Source organism: Mustela nigripes, chromosome 4 (assembly GCF_022355385.1).
Source record: "Mustela nigripes isolate SB6536 chromosome 4, MUSNIG.SB6536, whole genome shotgun sequence".
NCBI classification, from domain to species: Eukaryota; Metazoa; Chordata; class Mammalia; order Carnivora; family Mustelidae; genus Mustela; species Mustela nigripes.
Window position 1 is genome coordinate 34,412,853 of NC_081560.1, and position 26,005 is coordinate 34,438,857.

The 26,005-nt window shown below is 39.0% G+C and overlaps 1 protein-coding gene across 1 annotated transcript in view; it reads right to left on the minus strand.

The window, feature by feature from the left end:
- Positions 1 to 4,054: 4,054 nt before the first annotated feature.
- MDFIC (MyoD family inhibitor domain containing) overlaps positions 4,055 to 26,005 on the minus strand; it is a 91,020-nt gene continuing 69,069 nt past the window's right edge. Inside the window, exon 4 of the mRNA XM_059396533.1 lies at positions 4,055 to 6,795. Within this exon, the coding sequence (XP_059252516.1) occupies positions 6,548 to 6,795 (248 nt within the window). The 3' untranslated portion in view covers positions 4,055 to 6,547. The remainder of the gene's footprint in view (positions 6,796 to 26,005) is intronic.

Genomic DNA, 26,005 nt, shown 5'->3' on the forward strand with positions numbered 1-26,005 from the left:
TCTCTGTCTACTTGTGATTTCTGTCTGTCAAATAAATAAATAAAATCTGAAAAAAAAAAAAAAAAGTAAATTCAGTCGTCTAATGGTTCTTGGTGGAGGTGTGTCTGGAACTCATTCTGAGAATGACTTCTGTCCTCGCCCAGATTCTTTAGTGAACGTGAGAGCCTTGGAAGTGGTACAGATATGACTCCTTGGCCATATAGATTATTATACATTCTGTACTGTACAACAGTATGTGTGTTAGACAGCCAAGAGGGCAGGTTAAGTCTTTACCTGTACAGTTCTTTAAAGTGACAAAGGAGGGACAAAAGTGGAAGAATCCCCTCAAATCAAATATTGAGAACGCTGATGAAAGAGAAGATGTGTTCTATGAAAAGATGAAAACCTTTACTGGAAATGTACCCGCATGAAGGGTGGGGTGACAGATACAGAGACTTATATGATATTGTGAGAAGCAATCTGATTTATGAGAAGAGTCATTCTAAGTAGTTTTACGGACAAATAAGACCATATCCACAAAGTAATTTGGATCCACTGTGAATTATTCGTAAGAAGTAAGCAAGCAAAGGGAGTCTAATTTTAGTAAATATTGATAGAGCAAAACAATCCAAAGTATATATAATAATCATATTTCTAGTGAAAATGTGTGTAAGTGGGTTTATTTTGAAAGGAAAAGTCCTACTCCCAGTGTCATAACCAATTAAATTCTCCAGGTAATGACCCCATTTGCATAGTGAGCGGAACCCACAAGTGGGAATTTTAATGGGCACACCACCTGAGTACAGTAATTGAGAGTGACACAACTTGAACTAGTTTTGTGCTTACCCCACTGAAAATTCTACTCATATTATTTTTAATGTCAAGCTACAAGTCAAATTTCAAGATGATGGATTTGTTCTTTTTTAAGCACCGAGTTTGAGTAAAAGAAATGCTTTAATTCTGTTATGCATTGCATATCTTTGCTTTAACTAATCTGTAGTTCTGATTCTCACCATTGCTTCATTTTCTTCAGTGATTGGAATTTAATTTTATTCATTAATTTGTGAATAATTAGATAAAAAAAATAATGTCCTCAGCAGCCAAATTGCTTTTGGATTGCTATTTAATGTACTTTTACCAGGATATGTATTCTCGTTAAACCGGGATAATAGTTTACTAAAATGTAATTGTGTAAATATGCCCAATTATTCTTTCTGATGATCTAAGAAAATCTAATAGAATATGCATTCGTGAGTATTTCCCTCCGCCTCTGCCTCAACACCAAGAAAACGCCCCTCCTGCAGAGATGATCACAGATGCCTTGTCATCTGAAGGTGTTACTTCTAAAAGATACTCTCCTTATCTCTCAGGCACTATTCATGTCCTTGAAAGAACTGAGCATTCTGATGGAGGGATCATATGACGTCCACATCAAATTATATAATAAAGGTGATCTCCAGACTCTAAGAGTCAGACACACATGACGAACTGCGCTTTCTAGGTTTTGAGATGACATTTTAAAACTTCTTTTGTTTCACTCTAAGATTGCTTGAGATCCTAACTATTTGTAGGTGTTTGACACCACTCGGCCACATCTGTAATTGGCATTGCATCCAGCAGACAGGCTCTGTACATCTTTACACTGCAACCTACCAAGTTAAGAAATGTATTGGTTCAATATAAAACAGCAGGCTGTTTTTAGACATAGTTACTAGTGCACAAGCTTTAATATGGCTTGGCTTCATCCTATAATGAGATCTTTTGGTTCCCTGCTCAACAGGCTTTTATTCCTTTGCAAAAGGCTATGAACTATGTCAAGTGGATCAGCTGCTTTTGTACACCCTCTTTCTTGGCTTTGGAACGTAATTCTTTTGCTTCTACCCCTTTATGCATCAGACAGAACTTAAGAACCTTTTCAGTTTTTCAAGCTAAACTTAGAATTTGTTTGAATTTGCTTTTTACTATTTTCCTAATAATTATATTCTCAACCGAACCTCACACAAAGACCTGCCTGGAAGCGAGCACTTAATTGCAAAGCTACACTTTGTCTTTAACACACGTTATCTATACCCCATGTCGGTAACGTGTCAAAGGATGGTTATGTACCCGTGATTTCTTCCCGGTCCCCTCGCAACTGAAAGCAGCACTCCGTTTCAGCAAGCGCCCAGGTGAGGGCCCGAGGGCATCAATAACAGACACACAGTGGAACCCAAACTAGTGGCCCGAGTTCAGTAGGAAGGCAGGAAACCACTCCCGTTGACATTTGGCAGCTTGGGAGTATCGGGGTAGCCCCCGTGGCCGTTGTCCCACCATTGTCCCCCCTTTGATGAAGAAGAGGCTGCTGCAGGTTTCTGCTTGCCTCGAGATCCTGCTTCCTACCTAGGTGAGGCGCGGCTGTGCTCATAATCCTTTTCATTACTCACTCTGTCACTGCCTAGTGACACCATTAAAATGTGAATATTTACATGATGTTTTGATTTGCAGCCCTTTCCCGGTTGAGGAAGCAATCATTGTTGGGCATTTTGAGAGGCAAAAATTTGTGCTGGGTTTAGTCACTACTGATCATTTTTGCCAAAACCACCCTCCACTGGAGGGCTGCGTCCTTGGAGTGTTTTCCGCGCTCCACACCCACTTCTGCAAATCTCTAATACTAAATAAGCAAGTAAATACAGGCCGTTTTCTCATGAGAGGTGGCAAACTCCTTGCTTGGGTTGAAACTACGTGAGGGTCCTGACTCCTTACTGAGGTACCCTGAGAAAACAGACACTGGAAATTTACTAGTGACAGGGGGGCATGGAGAAGGGTTAAAGAGGGTTAAAGGGTTAAAGAGACTCCTTTGTTTAAAAAAAAAAAAGCTTGATCCAAAAGTGTAAACAGTAAGTGTGTAGTAAGCCCTATCAATATGTTAACCAGTCTTTAAAACAAAAATGGTAAGCTTTAGGGGTGCCTGGGTCGCTTAGTTGGTTAAGTGTCTGTCTTTGGCTCAGGTCATGATCAGGGTCCTGGGATCAAGCGCCCCATTGCATCAGGCTCCCTGCTCAGTGGGAGCCTCCTTCTCCCTCTCCCTTTGCCCCTGCTGGTGTGCGTGCTACTCTCTGTCACATAAATAAATAAAATCTTTTAAAAAAATGGTATGCTTTACTATGTTAGTGTGAAAGGAAAAGAAAAATGGATAGTGTATTATTTGATGAAATTTTATCTTGCCTGTCAGATTAGATGTAATAAACCTACGGGCTTACAAATCACAAGTAATTGGAAAGGGCATAAAGGTCTTGAATAATTTGAAAAATAACCTCATTAATAAATAAACTTATTCATTAGGTGGTTGGGTAAATCGAAGCATTTAATCCAGAGTTCCAGAAGGCAAGCCACAGACTCAGGATTCCAGTCTTATTTATGGTAGGCAGTGACTTTGACATTTATAACATTAGAATCTAGGGCACTGATAGAGGTTGTATGGATAAAGAATGAAAAGTTATTACATAAGGTTGCCTTGGTTACTCCTTGAACTGTTCAGAGAAACCCTACTTTAGGTTAGGAAAAAGGATATAGTTTATAGACTATAAGAATGCAAAAATCCGATTCTATTCCTAAGTAAAAAGCCTTCTAGCTCAAGTGCTGGGGGGGGGGCGTGGTTAAATAGTAACTATAAAATGCTACCTCCTACTTAAAAATCGCACTACTAAATACCCTAGATGAAAATACTGATGATTTAACTTTTGGATGAAATTAATTAACTCTAATATCTGATTTCATAGGGTTTTTTTGTGTTTAATCTCACTATACATATTAAAATGAACTTTGTTTCCATTTACTTCTTTTGGAATTATCTCCCAACTTCTAAAAACCATTTATTTAAGACCATGTTTTAAAATCATATGTTAACTATGATCTGCAGTATAAACGGATCTGAATCTTTCATAGTTTATTTAGGAGCATGAGTCATGTAATTTACATAAGGAAATTAGGAAATCTTCAGAAAGGGAAGTAACAAGATAAAAGCCTCAAGTTTTAAATGACAGTCAAATTCATTCAAATATCAATGTATCAATTAGGTAGAAAATATGCTAAAGCACAAGAGATAACTTTTTTTTTTATTTCAAAATAATGTATTCAGGATAATACAGGTCCAGTTTAAAAATATTAAAGGTTTAGTTTCCACATTTAAAAAGAGACCAAATCTGTAACTGTAAACTCTAGCACTTAGTCATGACGGCCATATATTCAACAAAACATTTTACATACAGAAATTCTAACATATACTGAAACTATTTTCACATTTTCCTACTTTGTTTTTTTTTTTTTCCTCATTTTTTAAAACCATACAAATACTTTATGGAATGACTAGAGTAGACAATAGAGGAAAAGTACTGTGAATATAAATATGAAAAAAAATTCTGCTATCAATTAATGTTCTCTGTTACAGAGAAACATTCCTTCAAAAGTGCTAATATTTTCCTTGCAAATAGTGGCAGAATATATTTAAATATTAGATAAACCACTTGGTTGAAAAATCTTGCAAGATAAAAAGTGACACATCTTAACAATTCCAGGTCATTAAAAGGCTAATTTATATGTCAATACACAGATGATATTCCTCTATCCTAATAGATACGCATAACTGAGTATACGTAAATATTCAGATTCTGGCTACTATGAAATAGTACAAAGATGTTCTTATATTTACTGTAACAAAAACTCTTTAGACAACAGAAAGATAGCGGTTTTCTATAATTCTATTTAAACCTGACAACTTAAAGGGTATGTGTGTGTATACACACACATAGCAGTGAAAAGGGGATTCAGAAGTTTGATTTTTTTTGGTTTTTTTTTTTTTTTTTTTTTTGCTTTAAGTCCTTTAAGTAATGATAGAAGTAGAAGCTAGGTTTTTGTCTCAAAGGAAAAACCAGAGGTGACATTCCTGCGCTTTAGGTTTAAAACCTTTCTTAAAAGGCTAGCCTTGCTATGTACTTGTTTTCACTATCAAGTTGAATTTCAGCTGGAAGAATTAAAAAAGAACTATTAATCCAAAACTTAGTATCCTTCCAGAATTTCTACAAGGAATTACATTAAATCAAACCAAACTACAGTTCTGGGAAGATCAGACTTAGTAGGAGAGCACACAGTATGGAAATTTACCCCCACCTTCATCTGGGCTACACAAAGTGTGTCTTACTAACTATATACTTCAGTCAATTATGAAACTATTTCTTTACACTGCCGCATCTTGATAACCTGCAGTGTTGGTTTCGTTTGACACAAAATTGCAGTACTAAATAAAATTTGGTCACAGTAGCAGATGTCCAGTTTCCCACTGTATTGGAAGGAAGGGTTTACATTTAAGGTGAGCCCTGTTTATAAACATTGTGTACACAGCAAAACAACCTTCCCCTCCTGCAAAAGACTGAAAGCTCTCAAACCCTCCTCGCAAAACAAAAACAAAAAAAAAAACCACTTTTGATCAAAATCAAAATCAGAATACTGAGATTTTAATATTTTTTAAAAATCACCTAATTTAAATGCATTTTGTCAAAAAGTATTCCACATTCTTAATAAAATAGAGCTATTTTAATAAAGCATTATATTCTTATCAAAACTTTATCAGAACATTTAAATGATGTGTAAAAAATTGCATACTTTTCATTAATTTAAATTTTATAGGCTTTGATAAAAAGCTGTATTCCTGCAACTAAAGAAAATACATACTTAAGGCATTTTTCTTTTAACGGCTTAAGGGCACACACAGTTCAGGCTCCCCACCTAAAACTTGGTCTTCCTATATCTGATTCATCCAAGCCATGGATGGATCACTCATCCTAAAAGTCCTCCTCAAATGCCCCCTTGTCCTTGAAGCTGTGTGCCTATGCCGGTAGACAAGAGCTAGTCTCTTCTATGTACTCCTAGAGCCTTTTTAGCCTCTCTCTCGCATCATCCGCACTTCAGTATGCCTTAAGGACTGGTGTGTACTTGACAGGTGTCTTTCCTCTACTAAACTGTATAGTGCTCTGGCTGGGAGTTGAGTGGCATCCGTCTTTGCATCTGAGAGGCCGTTACACACAGCCGGGGCTTAGTGTCTGATGAACGAGGGAAGAAAGTGAGAACCCAGCACAGAGCTGAACACTGGGTGCCCAAATATGGTGTGGTTTTTTCTCCCAGTTCACTTTAAAAGAAGGAATGCTTAATTGGAACCATGAACAGATAAACATCAAAAATATAAACTGTCTGGTTTAAATACAGAGAAATAATACACTTGGAGCAAGAAGCTCTTAAGAATGGTTAAAAGCAACAGAAACATGCATAAAAAGGAGACATTTAGCTTTTTTTTTTTTTTTTTGGTCAAAATGTCCCTCAGTCATTGTAACTTATTTAGTTTAGAAGTAGTTAAAATTTCACATATTAAAACATGTAGATTCGGTTAGAGAGAAAAGGCTTTCAGAGATTACTTAAAATAATGAGTTAACAGTGCAAATACTGGGTTGCTTCATGAGACTCTCACCATGTGATTTTCTGCCCCCTTCAAAGAAAAATTGTAAAACCTCCAGTTTTAACACAAACAGAAGATAAATACCTATGAAGGAAAACAAATGCCACAGCATTCCATACAGATTTCCAAGCAGTCCGATGATTCACAACAGGCATCCATGATGCCACAGTCCATGTCACAAGGGCAGTTACAGTCGTCCCCCATCTCGTCTCCACAGCAACAGCAGCAGGCTTCGGAGGTGCAGATGCCACAGGAAGCCTGGCCCAGGACAATATTGCAGAGGGTGAGGAATTCACAGAACAAGCAGGCCAGGATACAGTGGACACAGCAATCTTCATTTTCAGTTGGGAAGAGACCATGTAGTGAGGGGGGAAAAAAATGAACACAAATAGAGAAATCATCAATGGACTGAATGATAAGAATTGATCAAAATAATCCAAAACCCCATGACATGCAGTCTCAGAAGCCTTCCCGTGGGCTGGAAGCTCACAAAGAAGCTTAAATTTTAGAAGAGCCGTCTTTAGAAGTCGATATTGCATTCAGAAAACAACCAACCAACCGAAAAGCTGGTGGTGGGGTGTGGGACCAGATGTATGCATGTAGGGGAAATTTTGTTATTCTCACACAGCGTACAGTGGTCTTAGTCCTCGGTTCTACTGCTCTGTGCCTCTCCCCCATCTTCCCTACATCCTGTTGCTCTCCATCACACGGGCTAAACACTTCTGTGACCTCGCAGTCCTTTAGAAATAGACATTTTACTGCACCACCCACCTGCTCCCAAACTGGAAGAAAAAATATTCAGTACGATGCATTCAGTAGATTACTAAGCTTTTCCAGGATTATACTGTCATCATGGTTTATAAGACAACTGTTATCAAGAGCTAGATGTATTATCCTATGAAGAAAATAGTTACCTTTCAGAAAGCCAGTTCTGTTCAATATGCCTTCACAGAGATATGAGTACTAACTAGTTCTAACACTTGTGACCTTAACTTTCTACTTCACTGGGAACGCTGCTATTTCAAGGCTGAAAGGGGAATCTACAAAAACTCACTTGACGTTGAAGAACCTTTAACCGAGTATTCTTAAAGCCCTAAGAATCTTCGTGAACATAAGATTCTTTATATATTAATCACAGAATACCTCATACACAGAATTATCCGTGTTGGATCTATCAGCTTCAAGGGAGGAAAGAATGGCCATTCCACCCAGCCTGAGAAGGACAGGCTTACATCTTTGAAGTCTCCTTTGGTCACTTCCTCTTCCACAATATAATCAATGTCTTGAATTTTGACTACATCTTTCCTTTACTTTGCACTATACTTTTCCCGACAGTGAATGTGGACACGTCCCTCAGTAAGCTCTCAGAAAGGATAAAGGTACCTTCCGGATTCCTGTGAGTAGCATTTTTTTGCTCAGTACTGTGTATTTCCCCTCCAGGATCATGTTGCTAAGTTCACTTATTTTCCAGGTGTAGAGTACCCCAATTGATTAAATATACCATCATTAATTTATCCATACTATTTATGAATATATTCGTCATATCCAATGTTTTTGCTATTCCAGACATTACTGTTTGGAATAGTTTTGTGCAAGTGTCTTAGAGCTCCCATGCTAGGTCACTGGCAGAGCTCTGGGCTCATAGGATATGCAAACTTGTTTCCAAAAACACTGCTTGCTCCAAAATTTACTCCCCCAAACCAAGCTTAAGAATGCTCCATATCTCCATCTTCATCAGTCTTGGAGACTGTCCTGCCTTCATTAATGCCAGTTAGCTGAGTTCGAAAGGGCATCTCATGGTGGTTTCACTTCGCATTTATATCTTCACTAGTAAGTCTAGACATCTTTTTGTGTTTCCTCTTTTTTAAAACGGGCGTTCAGGCATTCAAGTTCCCCCTCATTTTTCTAATCAAGTTACTTGTTTTTTTCTTACTGATTTGTAGATATTTAAGATACCAGTCCTTTCTCAAAAATGACTATCTGCTCTCAGTATGTGGCTTTTTTAAGGTAAAGATAAAACAAGAGACAGATGAGTTAATTTTTAGACCTTGAGAGTTTAAAGTAATAAAGAGAAATCTGAATCAAATCTTACAGTTAGCTAAAGGTATGGGATTGATTCCATGGCTGAGGAGGCCTTAATAAGATTTGGTAGCAGAATGAAATAAAAAGTTTTTATGCCTGATTCAAAAGAAGGGAGCCCAGCCATGCCTACATAGAGAAAAGAGGAAGAAACCAATAATCAGGAGGGGAGAGACTGAATGTAATTGTTAAGAAATCAAGAGCCTGCAGGATAAAAAGGGACAGGAGTGACATTCCAAACTAAACAGTTAATTACCACTCGGAGGACCTATCTATTCCCTGGAAATCAAAAGCTCTTCCAGATTTTAGACAAGACAGGTGTCATACAGAAATGAGAAGCCCTACACCCAGAGTACGATTTGTCCAAGCTCCTACTTTAAGCCAACCAGATTCACAAATTAAAGTCTATTAAACTATTTTTAGTAAACAAAATGGAAAAGTTCTTAGCTGCCAAGAGATCAAACACTCCTTTTTAGATTATCTTCTATAACAAAATGTGATTTTCCCCCCCAAATGTGGTTTCTATAGCTAATAGTTATGACTGGTTGTTTTTCATAGAATGGAAAGCCTAGTGTTAATGAAGGAAAATTATTTATTTGCTGTTTTCAGAATTAAGAAATATGTTTTTTAGGAGAGAGATGTTTTCATCACTATTTCATTTTTTTAAACGATATATTTTTAAGAGAGAGCACGCACAAGCAGGGGCGAGGGGTAGAGGGAGAAGCAGACTCCCCACTGAGCAGGGAGCCTGATGGGGGACCTGATTCCAGGACCATGACCTGAGCTGAAGGTAGATGCTTAACCATCTGAGCCAGCCAGGCACCCACACCATTTCATTTTTTAAAAAAACTATTTTAGATACTTACTTTGTACTAAACTCTGTGTAAGGCTCTTTCCAAATATGAATTCCCTTAATTCTAATAATATTTTCAAGAAGCAATACTGGTATGATCCCCATTTTACCAATATAGACTTAGAGGAATTTTAGAAAATTCGCCCCGAGTCCTAGAGGCCGGCAGCAGAGTCAGAGTGAGAAGCCACGCGCCTCGCCGGAATGGGCCAGCCTCGAGTCCAGCATGCTGGGCTGACCACAGGGGTGGAGCACTCAGTTCATCTTCCTTGGGGGAAGATCAGTTATAAATCCAAAACTTTCTGATTTGTCTTGATCTGTTTTTAGCCTTGATTCATGTTCCTTTCCTTTCTAAAGATGAGTCTGAGTCTCACTTTTAATGAAGTAGTAAAGGCTATAACCCTCAACGAGAGCAAAGTTGATGAGTAGGAGACCTGATAAGCAGCTGGTCACGCTGTGGAGATAGACAGGAGACAGTAGGCAGCCGAGAGAGAGCATGTCTCAGAAGAAACAAATCTGTCAATTTAAAGGATAAAAGTTCAGGTCCGTCCTTACCTGCACAAAAGCAGTGAACGGATGACACAGGAATTCTGGCCAAACACAGTCATGACACAGGTCTCAAAAGAAGAAGTTCTTTATGTAAATACTAAAACTTACACAGACACAAAAAAGACATTATCTTAAAACACAGGTTCCACATCATTTACTTGGAAACCACTCTGGGCTACTCTGAAAAACCTATCAATTCAAGGACACCTAAGAAAAGCCACAAACCAAAATACAGTTCAGAGAGAACAGTGATACTAACCAAGGTGCATCTGTACAGACGGGGACCACAGACACAGTCATTATCTGTCCTTTAGAAGTAAAGAACTACCTAGGTATGACGACAACAAGGAGATCCCTAAATGCTCTCCGATCAATTTATTTTTCTTTTTAGTTGTGCTCTAGAAAGGGCAGTTGAATCACATGGTGACCTGAGGTAAGGAAGAGTTTGTAAGGCCAAAGAGCTGACAGCTTCTGCCACGGGTCACCCCACCCCCTTCAGGGGAATCAACAATCACAAACAGCATTACCATGCTGGTTTTATTTGAAGCAGAGAGGATTAGAAGTATTAGCCAACTAAGAAGACGAAAGAAGATGAGTCCTCTGCACTGATGTAGTTCACAGTCAGGAATAACTATTTTTTCCCCCTGTTCTTGAGGCTTTTCATTTTTCTGGTTTTATTCAGTCATATTTGCAGTTTTTGCCAAAAGTATTTAACCTCTGAGAAGCCAACTAGGTTCTGGGAAGGATGCCTGTCTCAGATTGGGCCAAGCAAGAATTGCACAATTCAGTGTATTCCTGAGAGGGGAGCTCGGCGCAAGACTGACAGCTACTGTAAACTGAGGAAAACAAAGGAACACACCAGCAGCCACAAGAAGCCCTAAAAAGAAAGCTTTAGCACAACGTTTGAATAAAAGAAACCAAAACCGTTATGAATGACTGCAGACAACAAACCCAAACAAAATCTTGTGAGTCCTGTGAAAGGTCATCGATCTGGAAAGCATCGAGCTGTCCCATGCCATGAAGGTAGCACCAGAAACCCAGATAACCAGCATCCTTAGAGGACTGGTGGAAGCCTCTGTGACTGGTCCAACGGCCTTGGTTCTGTTTAAGAAGAGACTGGAGGCTCATTTTTAGAAGAACACATTAGTTTAATAAAGAAATGATCCCAAATTGATTGACTCAATCCTCTGTGACCCAAAGTGCTTATGTCAGATTGATTGACCCAATCCTATGTGACCTAAAGTGCTAAGAAAATATGAGGGAAGCAGACTTAAGAGCCATCAGAAAACCATGTGCACCCTCAACTCTGCTCTGTTCTAAGGGAGCCTCTTAAATTTCTTTCGTTTTCTTTTTTTTAAGATATGGTATGACAGGTGCTCTGAATTTCCTGGAACAGAGACCCCAAGCAGCAGAGTACTGGGAAGCACAGAGCAACGAATTCTGAGAATAACCCACAAACCATTTCTGAGTGCACGCAGATTTGTATATGTTTTATCTCGACTCATCTCTAATATCATTTCCTATGACTTACACACTTGAAACGACTTTCTTCATCAGGTCCCCAACAAGCAAACTGTATACGGAGAAAAAGAGGTTACCATTTGTAACAGACTGACAGTGTGCCAAAAAACAACTGCAGATAAAAATATGAGCAGTCAATTATGCATAATTAGTAATTTAGGAAATTGCACAGAGATCAAACCTGACTTTATGACCAAAGCTACAGAGAACCCACAGGTGTCGCCATGTCTTTAGCTGCTAAGGCTCACATCTGCCTGGCGGGGGTACAAAGGGGCTCATTGTACAGGGGATGCCTAATTGGGTGGAGGCATTCTTGTGCCCAGACGCAGCCTCACTGCGACCGTTGTTTCTCAACGCAAAATCAAAAAGCAGGCTAGAACTGGGGTTTGGTAATCTTGAATCGCAGCCAGGAGAGCTAAGTATGTGGCCTCTGTGAAAAGCCAGCGGTGAGGGATGAGACGCAGACATCTCCAGGGAGTTCTGCTCCTCAAGCGTATGCAGGGGCAGGAAATATTTACTAATACAGCACGGTAGCTCAGCTCCAAGGAGCCCTGTGTCTCCAAGCCAGAGGACACACAGCATCTGGCCTACAGCCCTAGGATGACCTGCCGCCTGCATAAATTGGCCCAAAGTGTCCCTCCTACCCAGAACTCTCTGGCACACTGCTGTCCCCGTGAGGCCATGCTTCTCAGCCAGAACACAGTCAACATTTTCCTAGTAGGGAAGAAAGTGAGTTAGGTCAGGAGGTAAGAGAAGAGAAGAGCTGTATTTTCCACTGCAGTACAGAGAAGACCACGCTTAGGAAAACTGAACAATTATCTTTACTATTATCTTTCCTCTCAGCAAACTCAAAAGAACCTTGGGAAAAAAATCTAAAACCGTTCTCCCACCTCCCACAAAGGGACTCCTTGATTTTCCTCCCACATGTCCAAATTCTGGATTCCATCCTGCACCTATGGGAAGTGCATTTGCATTTTAAATTACAGTTAAGTGAATAGCACAGATTTTTTTTTTTCTTCTCTTACTCATTTATCTTGCTGCCTGTTCTGTGGTCGATTCATTAAATATTCCAAACTCTGAGAGATTTGATCCAGTAATTGTCAGTCGAGACTTAACTGTAGCACTGAGTCAAGGAGTCCTTTCTGAAGAGTTGCATCACTAAGTCTAGGAACACAGCCTTATAGGAACCATTTTAGGGGGTGTTCTAGGAACAGCCCCTGCCCCCCTGCTCCCCTCAGGAGCTGTACAAAGAAACATGAAGAGGAGTAAAGGCTCAGTTAGTAGAGGTGTTTATTTAAAACATTTTACATGTACAGTTAGTACCTGAGCAGAGAAGAGGGTAAAGAAAAGCTAAAAAAAAAAAAAAAATACAGGTGGTGCAAATAATATTTACATTACTTGAACCAGACAACAAGCTGGCTAGCTGGTAATAACAGCACTGTCCTCAAAGGGTTACGATGAGGATGACCGTGCCTATAAGTGCTCAAGAAGGGATTTCTCATGAAGTACTTACTAAATATTGTTACTGTCATAGTGACAGAAGTATAATACAAGATTTCTTCTAGGGAGCCCACCCCTCTTTACGTACCAATATTTCATTACTCTGATCACCACACTAAAATCAGGCCATTCCATTTCAACCAAGGGAGGGTTATAAAAGGCTCAGTTTATAGTTGAAACACTTTGAAAAGAGAGACCCAAAAAGGCAAGAATGAGAATCTGCAGAAGAGTAAAGCAGGCAGAAATCTGCCCAGGAAAAATTAGGAAATTTTATGTTTGGCTGCAGCGGAAGACTTAAAATAATCATCTCTTTCCATATTTAAATTACGTCCATTTACTTTTCTCTGGAAGCTAAAGGCTTAAACAGAGGAACACCATACTTTACTTGAACCTAGTCAGTGTTGACTTTATTCAGTTGGCCAGTTGGAAAACCCCTAATCCAAAAGGTTTAATTAATAAAGTTGAATGTAACTTTTGGATAACAAAATCCACTTTAGATCTTAGAAGCAGTTTCCTAGAAAGAGTATGTCTAACGGTCTGCTGAAGTTGGTCACAATGCCATCTATGGCCAGGAAAATATAAATTTTTTCATTAAAACTAAGATTTACGTTTTTTTTTTTTTTTTAACTTGTTCTTTCTTTTATTAATGTATTGCATCAAATTGGTTGATTTGCAGACGTTGAACCAACCTTGCAGCCCAGGAATAAATCCCACTTGGTCGTGGTGAATCCTCTATTTAATGTACTGTTGGATCCTACTGGCTAGTATTTTAGTGAGAATTTTTGTGTCCATGTTCATCAAGGATATTGGTCAGAAATTCTCCTTTGTGACAGGGTCTTTGCCTGGTTTGGGGATCAAGGTAAATGCTGGCCTCACAGAATGAGTTTGGAAGTTCTCCTTCTGTTTCTATTTTCTGAAAGAGTTTCAGTAGAAAAAGTATTATTCCTTCTTTGAATGTTTGGTAGAATTCCCCAGGGAATCCATCAGGTCCTGGACTCTTATTTTTGGGGAGATTTCTGATCACTGATTCAATCTCATTACTGGTTATTGATCTATTCAGGCTATCAATTTCTTTGTGTTTCAGTCCTGGTAGTTTATAGGTTCCAAGAATGCATCCATTTCTATCAGGTTGCTAAATTTATTGACATATAGTTGTTGATAATAATTTATAGTGATTGTTTCTATTTCCTTGGTGTTAGTCATGATCTCTCCCCTTTCATTCATAGTTTTATTAATTTGGGTCCATTCTCTTTTCTTTTGGAGAAGTTTGGCCAGTGGTTTATCAATCTTATTAATTCTTTTAATTTTAGCTTCTGATTTTGTTGATGAGTTCTACTATATTTCTGGTTTCTAATTCATTGATTTCTGTTCTAATTGTAATTATTTCCCTTCCCATCCATGGGTTTGGCTTAATTTGTTGATTCTCTAGTTCTTTGAGGAGTAAAGATAGTTTGTGTATTTGGGTATTCTCTATTTTTTTAAAGTTATTTTTATTAACATATAGTGTATTATTTGCCTGAGGGGTACAGGTCTGTGAATCGTCAGGCTCACACATTTCATAGCACTCACCATAGCACATACCCTCCCCAATGTCCATAACCCAACCACCCTGTCCCCACTCCCAACACCTCCCAGCAACCCCGTTTGTTTTGTGAGATTAAGAGTCTCTGATGGTTTCCAATCCCATCTTCTTTAATTTTTTCCTTCCCTACCCCCCCAAGCTCCTCACTTGGCCTCTCAAATTCCTCATATCAGAGTGATCATACAATAATTGTCTTTCTCTGGTTGACTTATTTTGCTCAGCATAATACCCTCTAGTTCCATCCATGTCATTGCAAATGGCAAGATTTCATTTCTTTTGATGGCTGCATAGTAGTCCATTACACACACACACACACACACACACACACACACACACCCCTTCTTTATCCATTCATCTGTTGATGGGCATCTAGGTTCTTTCCATAGTCTGGCTATTGTGGACATTGCTGCTATAAACATTCAGGTGCACTTGCCCCTTCGGATCACTATGTTTTTATCTTTAGGGTAAATACCCAGTACTACAATTGCTGGGTCATAGGGTAGCTGTATTTTCAACGTTTTGAGGACCCACTTTTCTCTTTGCCAGAGTGGCTGCACCAGCTTGCATTCCCACCAACAGTGTAGGATGTTTCCTCTTTCTCTGCATCCTCACCAACATCTGTTGTTTCCTGACTTGTTAATTTTATCCATTCTGTCTGGTGCGAGGTAGGATTTATGTTCTTAAGACTGTTCAGAAATGATCTTAGAAATCTCTCCTCAAACCTTAACGTTCTTCCCATTTTTCCCAACTGTGTCTCTTTCAAATTCACATTTCAGTTTCTCTTCTTACCTGTGCTTGTCTAAATATTGTGCAAAGTAAATTAAGACAAAAAATTGTTTTTGGCAAAATAGTGCCCAGGGGGTGGGAAGGTGCAGTTTTTATTTAATAAAACAAATTTATGTAATATTAATGTATTTATTGAGGTATAATTAACATGTAACATATTAGATTCAGGTTTACAACATGATTTATTGTAATTGCTCTGTGAAATCATCACCACAATATGTCTAGTTACTATCTGTCACCATAGTTTTCTCAGGACAACTTCTAAGATCTACTCTCTTGGCAACTTTCATATAGGTAATATGTTGACTATAGTCACCATGCTGTACGTTACGTCCCCATGACTTCTTTATTTTGTAAGTGGAAGTTTGTCGCTTTTGGACTCCTTCATCCATTTTACCCACCCCGACCTGCTGCCTCAGGCCACCACCAATCTAATCTGTTCTTTATATCTGTGAACTCATTTTTTTCTGTTTTTAGATGCCACATATAAGTGAGATCCTACAATCCTACGGTATTTGTCTTTATCTAACTCAGATACTTAGCATAATGCCCCCAAGGTCCATCCATGTTGTTGCAAAGGCCAGATTTCCCTCTTTTTATGGTTGGATAATGTTCATTTGTGTGTATACACACACACACACACACACACACAATTATATGTGTTGATCATATCCTCTTTATTCAATCATCCATTAAGAAACATTATTTCCATATCTTGGCTATTATAAATCTCCAGTGAACATGAGGGTGGATTTGCTTTTTTGAACTAGCCTTTTCATTTCTTCTGGATAAATACCTAGCATTAGAATTACTGAGTCATATGGTACTTCTTATTTTTTTATTTAAAAAAAATATTTTTTACATTTATTTATGAGGGTGGGAGAGGGAAAAGCAGACTCCCCACTGAGCAGGGAGTCCAATCTGATGCCGGGGCTTGATCCCAGGACACCAGGATCATGACCTAAGCTGAAGGCAAATAATATGACTGAACCACCCAGGTACCCTGACAGTTCCATTTTTAATTTTCGAACAACTTCCATACTGTTTTCAATAGTAGCTAAACCAATATACATTCTCACCAACAGTGCACAAGGAGTCTCTCTTCTCCACAACCTTAGCACTTGGTATATCTATCTTGTTGATACTGGCCAATCTGACAAGTGTGAGGTGGTATTTCATTGTGTTGTTGATTTGAATTTCCCTGATGATTAGTGATGTTAAGCACCTTTTCATGGGACATGTTGGCTACCTGTATATCATCTTTGGAAAAATATCTATTGAAATCTTTTGCCCATTTTAAATCGGATTCTTTGGGTTTTTTTGCTGTTGAGTTGTATGACTTCTCTTTATATTTTGGATACTAACCCCTCATTCAATATTTACAAATATTTTCTCCCATTCGATAGCTTGTGGTTTTGTTTTGTTGGTGGATTCCTTTGCTGTGCAGAAGCCTTTTAATTTGATGTAGTCCTACTTGTTTATTCTAGGTTCCAAATCTAAAATAATTGCCATCAGAGTAGAAATCAAGGAGTAGCTTACTGCCTGTATTTTCTTCTGAATTTTATGGTTTCAGGTCTTAGTCTTTATTCTGAGTTAACTTTTGTGTATGGTATACAATAGTGGTCCAGTTGCATTCTTTTGCATGTGGCTGTCAAGATTTCCTGGTATCATTTACTGAAGAGACTTTTACTCGTTGCATATTCTTGGCTCATTATGCATGCATGGGTTTATTTCTGGGCTATCTATTCTGTTCCATTGATCCATGTGTCTGTTTTTATGCCAATACCATCATGCTTTGACTATTACAGCTTTGTAATATAGATGAAATCAGACAGTGTGATGCTTCTAGCTTTGTTGTTCTTTCTCAGCATTGCTTGGCTATTCAGGGTCTTCTGTAATTCCAAACTGTAGGATCGTTCTATTATTTCTATTAATACCCTTGCCGTTTTGCTAGGGATTTCATTGAACCTGTTGACTGCTTTAGGTAGTATGGACATTATAACAATATTCTTCCAGTCCATGAGCACAGAGTATTTTCATATTTATGTTGTCTTCAGTTTCTTGCACTAATGTCTGGTGGTACTCAGGGTACAATTCTTTTACTTCCTTGGTTAAATATATTCCTGGGTATTTTATTCCTTGATGCAAATGTAAATAGAATTATTTTCTTAATTTCTCTTTCTGATTATATACATATATATAAATGCTACAGATTTTTCATACTGATTTTTGGATCCTGCACCTTCACAGAATTGGGTCTAACAGTTTTTGTAAGAATCTTTAGGGTTTTCTATATATATTATGTCATCTGCAAATACTGATAGTTTTATTTCTTCCTTTCCAATTTGTATGTCTTCCGTTTCTTTCTCCTAATTGCTCGGGTCAGAATTTCTAATACTATATTGAATAACAATGGTAAGAGTGGGCATCCTTGTCTTACTCCTGATCTTAGAGGAAAAGCTTTCAATCTTTTCACCATTGAGTATGGTGTTAAGCTGTGGGCTGGTCATGTTCAGCTTTTGTTACATTGAGATATATTCCCTCCATACACAAGGGTTCAGATTTTTAATGATATATTTGTGTTGAATTTTGTCATAGTTTTTCTGCACCTACTGATGATCATATAATTTTTATATTTTATTAAAATGGTATATACATCGATTTGCAGAAATTAAACCATCCTTGCATCCCTGGAATAAATCTTAGTTGATCACAATGTATGGTCTTTTAAATGAATTGTTGAATTTGGTTTGCTAATATTTTGTTTAGGCTATTTGCATGTACGTTCATGAGGGATACTGCCTTGTAGTTTTCTTTCTTGTAGCATCCTTGTGTTGTTTTTATATCAGGGTAATGCTGGTCTTATAAAATGAGTTTGAAAGTGTTTCCTCTATTATTTTTGGAAGAGTTTGAGAAGGATGGGTTTTACAATTCACCAGTGAAGCCATCTGGTCCTGACTTTGGTTTTTTGGGAGATTTTTTTCTCACTGATTCAAACTCCTTATTAGTAACCAGTCTCTTTAAATTTCTCTTTATATTTATAATAAATAATTATACTTTATGATTTACTCTTGGTAGTGTTTCTTGGTTATGTTTGTGAGAATTTATTTATTTCTTCTTGGTTATAAAATTGTTTGGAATGTAATTGTTCATAGTAGTGTCTTAAATCTTTTGTATTTCTGTGATATCAGTTGTAATGTCTCCTCTTTATGACCTTTGAGTCTGCTTTTTTTGTGAATTTAAAGGTTCACCAATTTTGCTTATCTTTTCACAGAAACAGCTCTTGGTTTCATTAATCATTTCTGTTGTCTTCTAAGCCTCTACTTCATTTACTTCCACTCTACCAACTTTGGTCTTCATGTGTTTTTCTAATGCCTTGAGGTATAGAGTAAGGTTGTTTTAGATTTTTTCTTGTTTCTTGAGATAGGTATTTATCATTATGGACTTCCCTGCTAGAACTGCTTTTGCTGTATCCATTATTTTTGTTATGTTGTACTTCTGTTTTCATATTCTCAGGGCATTTTTTGATTTCTCCTTTGACCCAGTGGTTGTTCAATAGACTGTTTAATTTCCACATTATGTGTAAATTTTCCATTTTTCTAGTAATTAATTTTTTTAAAAAATATTTTATTTATTTGATAGAGATCACAAGTAGGCAGAGAGGCAGAGAGAGAGACAGGAGGAAGCAGGAACCCTGCGGAGCAGAAAGCCCGATGTGGGGCTCGATCCCAGGACCCTGGGATCATGACCTGAGCTGATGGCAGAGGCTTTAACCAACTGAGCCACCCAGGCACCCCTTGTAATTAATTTCTAATTAAAGACAACTATGGTTAGAAAAGATGAATATTGACTTCAATCTTTTAAATTGATTTAGGCTTATTTTGTGGCCTAACGTGCTCTATCCTGGAGAATATTCCATGTTACTTTTGGGTGTAATGTTCTGTGTATATTAAGTCCATCTGGTCTAATGATCTGCTTAAGGACAATGTGTCCTTATTGATTTTCTATCTGGGTGATCTATCTGTTGATGAAAGGGGGGTATTAAAGTCCTGTACTATTAGTGTATTGCTATTTCTTCTTTTGGGTCTGTAAATATTTGCTTTACATATTCAGGTGTTCCTATGTGGGTAAATTATTTAAAATGTTATATCCTTTTGTTGTATTGCCCCCTTTATCAGTATGTGCTTCTCTTGTCTCTTTTTACAGTCCTTATTTTAAAGACTATTTTGCTTGATCTAAATACACTTACTCCAGCTTTCTTTTCGTTTCAATTTGCATGGAAGATTGTTTACCATCCCTTCTCTTTCAGTCTGTGTGATTTTACATCTGAAGTGGGTCTATTGTAGGGAGCACATAGATGAATCTTGTATTTTCATTCAACCTTTTTTTTTTTTTTTTAAAGTTTTTATTTTTTTTTGAGAGAGAGAGAGAGAGAGAGAGAGATCACAAGTAGGCAGAGAGCAGGCAGAGAGAGAGACGGGGAAGCAGCTCATGCTGAGCAGACAGCCCGATGCGGGGCTTGATCCCAGGACCCTGAGATCATGACCTGAGCCGAAGGCAGAGGCTTAACCCACTGAGCCACCCAGGCGCCCCTCATTCAACCTTTTTAATAGAAGAATTTAGTCCATTTAAAGTTGATTATTGATAGGCATATACTGGCTGCCATTTGTAAAAAAAAATTTTTTTTTTTGGCTGTTTTGTAGCTCTTTTGTTTCTTCCTTTCACTTGCTCTTTTCCTTTATAACTAAAGATTTTCTACAGTGGTATGCTAAGATTAATCTCTTTTCCACATTTTGTGTGTGTAATCTGCCCTAGGTTTTTGCTTTGTGGTTAGGAAGAGGCTTATATATAATAACATTTCTAACAGTCTATTTTAAGTTTATAACTTGTTTTAATGCATTCTAAAGCTCTATATTTTTACTTTCCTCTCTTCTTTGATGTCACATTTTATATGTTTAACTACTTATTGTAGTTTTGCTATTTTTATAAACTTCATACTACCTTTATAAGTGATTGATCTGCCATGTTTACATTATTCTGAATTTTACTGTGTATTTACCTTTACCACTGAGATTTGTACTTTCATATGTGTTTCTGCTGCTCATTTATGCCCTTTTACCTCAGCTTAACGAAGTCCCTTTAACGTTTACTGTAAGGCAGGCTTAGCTTTTGTCTGTCTGGAAAATGCTCTCTCCTAAGATCGAGAATGACAGCTTTGCTGGAGAGTGTTCTTGGTTGTGAGTTTTTCTTCTTTCAGCACTTGAAATATATCATGCCACTCCCTTCTGTCCTGCACAGGTTCTGCTGAAAAATCCAAGTATAGTCTGTAGGGGGTTCCCTTGTATGTATGTTGTTTTTCTCTTCCTGCTTTTAAGATTCTCTCCTCTTTAACTTTTGACATATTAATTATAATGTGTCTTGGTGTGAGGCTCCTTGGGTTTGTTATATTTGGAAATTTCTCAGCATCCTATATCTGGATGTCTGTTTTCTTCACGGGGTTAGGAAAATTCTCAGCCATCACTTCTTCAAATAACTTTTTTGCCCCTTTCTCTCTCCTCCTTCTGTGATCCCTTCAATGTGAATATTGGCCCACTTGATGTCACCTAACTCCCTTAAGCTATCTTACCCATTTTTTTTTCTTTCTATTGCTCTGATGAGGTGAGTTTCACTGCCCTGTTTTTGAGTTCACTGATTTTTTTCTTCTGCTTCAGATATAGTCTGCTGCTGAATCCTTCTAAGCATATTTTTCAGTTTGGTTTTGTATTCTTCAGCTCTGTGACTTCCATTTGGTAATTTTGTATATTTCTTTCTCCTCCCAAGTTTGGTGAACATCTTTAAAACTACTACTATTATTTTGAACTCTGTCAGGTAAACTGCTTAAGAACTTTTTCTTAGGTTTTGTCTTGTTCTTTCTTTTAAACCATACTCTTTATTCATTTTTCTTGACTCTCTATGTTGGCTTCTATGCATTAGATCCAACAGCCACCTTGCCCAGGATGAAGAAGTAGAGTGGCTTTGTGTAGCAGATAAATCTTATTGTTCAATCCTATCCTAGCTCTTGGTTGTCTCTCAAACCTTTGTATTGTCCAATAGCCTACTTTATTTTCAGTGGCTCCCAGTGGTTGAGAGTATGCTAAAAGTTATCCATGTTCCAAAAGAAAGGATCTCAGTCAGCACCTAGACTCAAACTGTTTCAAAGACAGACTCGCCCTCCCCCCACCAACACACACAACAGCAGTTTTAAAGTATGCAAACATACATAATCCTGTAGGACTACAAGTAGGACTCCCACTGCCTTCCACAGCTAGGCAATCTAGAGGTGTCCACTGGGTGGAAGTTACAAAAATCAGGATAGCAGGTGGGTATGCAAGTTCCTTTTGGAAGGATACTGGTAATCTGGAACAAGGCAGAAGGGGCGCTCGAAGAAAGCATGCACAGGCCTGTGGAGTCCATTATCAGCAGGCCCCTAGATATATGCCCCACCTGAAGCCTGCCCAAAGTCTAAGCTCATGTTAAGCAAATAGCCCCTCTTGCAGAAACACTAGAGCTGTATTTCAGTCTGCTATCTGTACAGTGCCCTAAGAGTGGCAGCTGGCCAAGAACAGTCTCTCCTGTGTCAGTCTGTGGGACCCAGGAACACAGTCCCTGCTGTCCACCAGAGCTAGACAATCCAGTGGTGTCCCTGGGCATCAGACACATGTGTAAGTCCATTGGCAGTCTAGATGACAAAGACAGTGACCCCACCGTGAGGTTTCTGGAGAAGATTACAGCCGTTTAGTTGGTGGGAGGCAGAGGGAAAGCAACCTCCCTAAGGTAGTACCTGCCAGCTTCAGTTCTCACAGTACCCTAGACGACCCCTACAGGTGTGTTAAATTAGATGCCTGCCCCCTTACTGATCCTTGGTTATGTTAAAGAGTATTTGCCTATCTTAAGGTTTACATCTAACCTGTCAATCAGCTGCCTCTATACTGGGCCATGGGGCCTGTGGGTCCAAGAGCACAAGCCCATTAATAGCCTTTCCTCAGTTCAGCATAGTCTTCTTTTAGGTTTTAGGGATGCAAGCACCGTTGATTTAAAAGCTAGATGTTTGGGGGCTCATCCATCAGATGCAGTCTTAAAGGTTAGGGTGCTGAATGTGGGAGAAGCTCCAGGTTTTGAGTTCCCTCCTAAGCGTGCATCACTGCGCCGGAGTGAGCTTTACTGCAGGATAGCCTCAGCCTCTCCTGCTTGCTTTGGATGTGGGTTTTTTTTCCTTGCCAGATGGGAAGGATACACAGCTAGTTTGCAGGTCCTTTTCAGAAGAAATGGTTCCAGATGTAGCTGTAGATTTGGGGTGTTCATGGGAGGAGGTGAGTTCAGAATCTGACACTGCCATCTGGAGATGCTTAGTCATCCATTATTAGCCTATTACTGAACCCCCAGAATGGGCCAGCTTACTCATGACATAAGATCTTGTGGGAACAGACACACACACACACACACACACATACACACACACACAAAGAGAAGCTGACAGTGTTCACAAGGCTGGGATCAGGCCCCTGCCCCTCTGTGATCCAAAGGGCTGAGAGGCCCTGGCAGTTCCTGTTCCTGCAATCTCCTATGGAGGCAGGACTGCCGCCCTGGCAGGGGGAGGGGCCTCCTACAGGCAAGAATAGCCTTGCCCTGAGAAGGCTCAGGATGTGCTCCCCCCTCCTGATAGAAGAGCCAGGCCCCAACCAAAGAGACACAGCAGTCTGACAGACACTCCAGGCAGGATGAAGAGCAAAAGCCTAGTGAAATGAGACACCAAAGCACATTTCAAAGCAGTGCACAGGAGGTAAATCCTGTTATTTATGGAATTAATTTGTGAATCAATGATGGCATTGTTACTCTTTCCACATCCCTCCCTCTCCACCCATGTTATCTATTAATACCATTTGGGTTTTTGTTTTTTTGGTTTTTTTTTTTTTTTTTTAAGCCTCAGATGAACAGGACAGCATGACGTTGAAATTATAAGGTATAAATACCTCCACCTTAATTTAGTGTACAAACAATTTCAGAGCCAAGAAAATCCATGAACATGTTGTTTGCAAGGCCCCTAATACTGACAAACCTGGTTTTCTCATCCCAAAAAAATTCTGTAGCCTTGTTATTTTAAATCATAGAAAAGATGATTAAAAAAAAAACAAAAAAACTCTTATTGTGCTGCCTCTCGCTGCTCTGCACTTCACCCACCCCCCAACCCTCCAACCCCACTGAGGTTTCCCTGAGTCATAGTTCATTACCTAGGCTGCCCATTCAGGCCAGCAATGCCAGAACGACTGGAAGGAATACCACAAGTGTCTGTCTGTCTGTTTGGGTTTGGTGAGGCTTCTAGCAACTAGGAAAATGATATTCTATTTTCTAAGTCTTGACTTGTCTTGACTCTGTCACTAATTGGCTAAAATGACCTTGAACAAATCATTTCACTCAGTGTCTATATGCATATAATGCAGAAGAAAATGATCTCCAGATTCTTTTCGGTTACAAGATGTCTGTGAAAGTCTAGCTCAGGGTCTTTCCTTGGCCTTGAACAGAGCCATTACTTGGCTTCACACAGCAGTCTAAGTACAGTGGAAAGGAAATGAATGCTGAATATGTGCGGGCCCCAAGCTGGCTAAGCCCCAGAAGCAGGGGAGCCGAGGGCATGTGCGGGGTGAAGAGAAGGTAAAGGTGGCTCCAGGTAGTCCAGAGGTTATTCAGAGGCACACAAAGAACAAGATAGTTTTAGACATGGAAGTGGCTCAACATTGTTGGGGCAGAGAAAACCCTCAATTTTCCATTTTGGAAAGGAGGAGGCAGGAGCAACATCAACGATAATAATATGGTGTCAGGAGGGTCAGGTAAGGTGACTTCAAGGAATATAATGGGGGTCCTTGGATTCGTAGGAGTTGATAAGACAACAGATGAGGCAGTGATGGTTAGAAAATAGTGAAGTATGACTTCCTGGTTTCTGGAGCCATTTACCAAGAAAGAAACATGGAAAGAAAAATAGTGTGGTTTAAAATACTTTGGGGAGGTGTCCGGGTAGCTCAGTCAGTTAAGCATCTGACTCTTGATCTCAGCTCTGATCTTTATCTCAGTTTTGTGAGTTCAAGTCCCACACTGGGCTCCACACTGGCCATGGGCTCCACACTGGTCATGGAAACTACTTAAAGGAACCTACTTAAAAATAATAGACATGGTAGTCTGAAGATACTCAAATGGGAATGTCCAAGAGGTGGTCATTTGGACAAGAATGGAGACACTGGCCTAGAGTGTAAGAGACAGACAGATCCAGGGTAGGAAGCCACTTGTGGCTGAAATTCTTATAACGAATGAAATTATGAAGTTGTCCAGGGAGAATGACATCATTTGATAAAAACTGAGGACTTAATAAGGATGTAGAAACTCCAGGGATTGGAGGGGACATGGAAGCAAGAAAAGATTTCAAGGAGGTTGTGTCAAATACGGTGCTTAGCCAGAGACATTTCAGTGATGTGACAGGGAAACTGAAGAGCAGTGGGAAGAGGAGTAATTGAAAAATGAGGAAGTAGAGACAGCAAATGCAGATATCCTTTCAAGAAATCTATGCAGAGAAAGCGTCTTCTGCCCCTGGAGAGTGAGGGAAAGCTTCCGAGAATTTCATTTCAAGAGAGTGGCAACAGAATAGAGCAGCCATTGTGGAAAAGAGAGAGAGCAGGTCTGCTTGTCTGCGCAGTCCACTGTGGTGTCCCAGTCCCCAACAGTGTGCCTGCCCCTGCACAAGCTCGGTGATGTTGAATGAATGAAGGGCACACCAAAGGTCTGCTGAGGGATTCTGAAAATCCAGTTGAGACCCAAGATCATACATGGGTCATGATGGTGATTTTTATGGAGGTTTCAACTTCTCTCCATACCAGCTCCCTGGTATGAAGTTGAAAAAGTCTGGATTTTGGTTCTGAAGGGCAGGTATGCCGGAAGGCCAGGATCTTAAGCAAGTTAGGAGGTTTAGCAAGGGATATAAGTATCAGTTAGGAAGATGATATTTGGGAGGCCTGATTTTATTACATACATATACATACACACATATACATATTTACATACATATACATACACACACACACACACACACACACATAATGGAGTCCACTGGGGTTCAAGAGCTAGTATGTTCATATGTTGTAAAAAATTATACTTTTGGTATAATATAAGTGACCGAATAACCCAAAGCACTAGATTAAGAAATAAAATGGGACTGCTCTACACACTCTTGTACCCAAGCCTGGGCACAGGGCAAATCCTTAAATACCTGTTGACTTTATGAAATTCATTTGTATGGCCTGAGGCGGAGATGACTTTTGGTTTTACTTCATCTTCTCCTGTCACTCCACAGAACACGTTTTCTGGGAGAGAGCTACCACAGACATTGAAAAATTCTTTCTAAAGAACTGCTCTTCTGTCATTCCAAAATGCAATTTCTGCATCCCTCACTGAGCATAATTATTAGGGAAAAAAAAAAAAAAACAAACTTCAGCGTCTAGTGTCAACTTTAAATTATGTTATGTTATGAGGATATTATTCCCCAAGAGGTCCAGTTCTTCCACTTTGATTTCCCAAGAGAATTCAGAGTAGAAATTTAGGCAGGTTTAATATATCTTTGGGAAACTAGTGTATTAATCCATTTTGCTCTTTT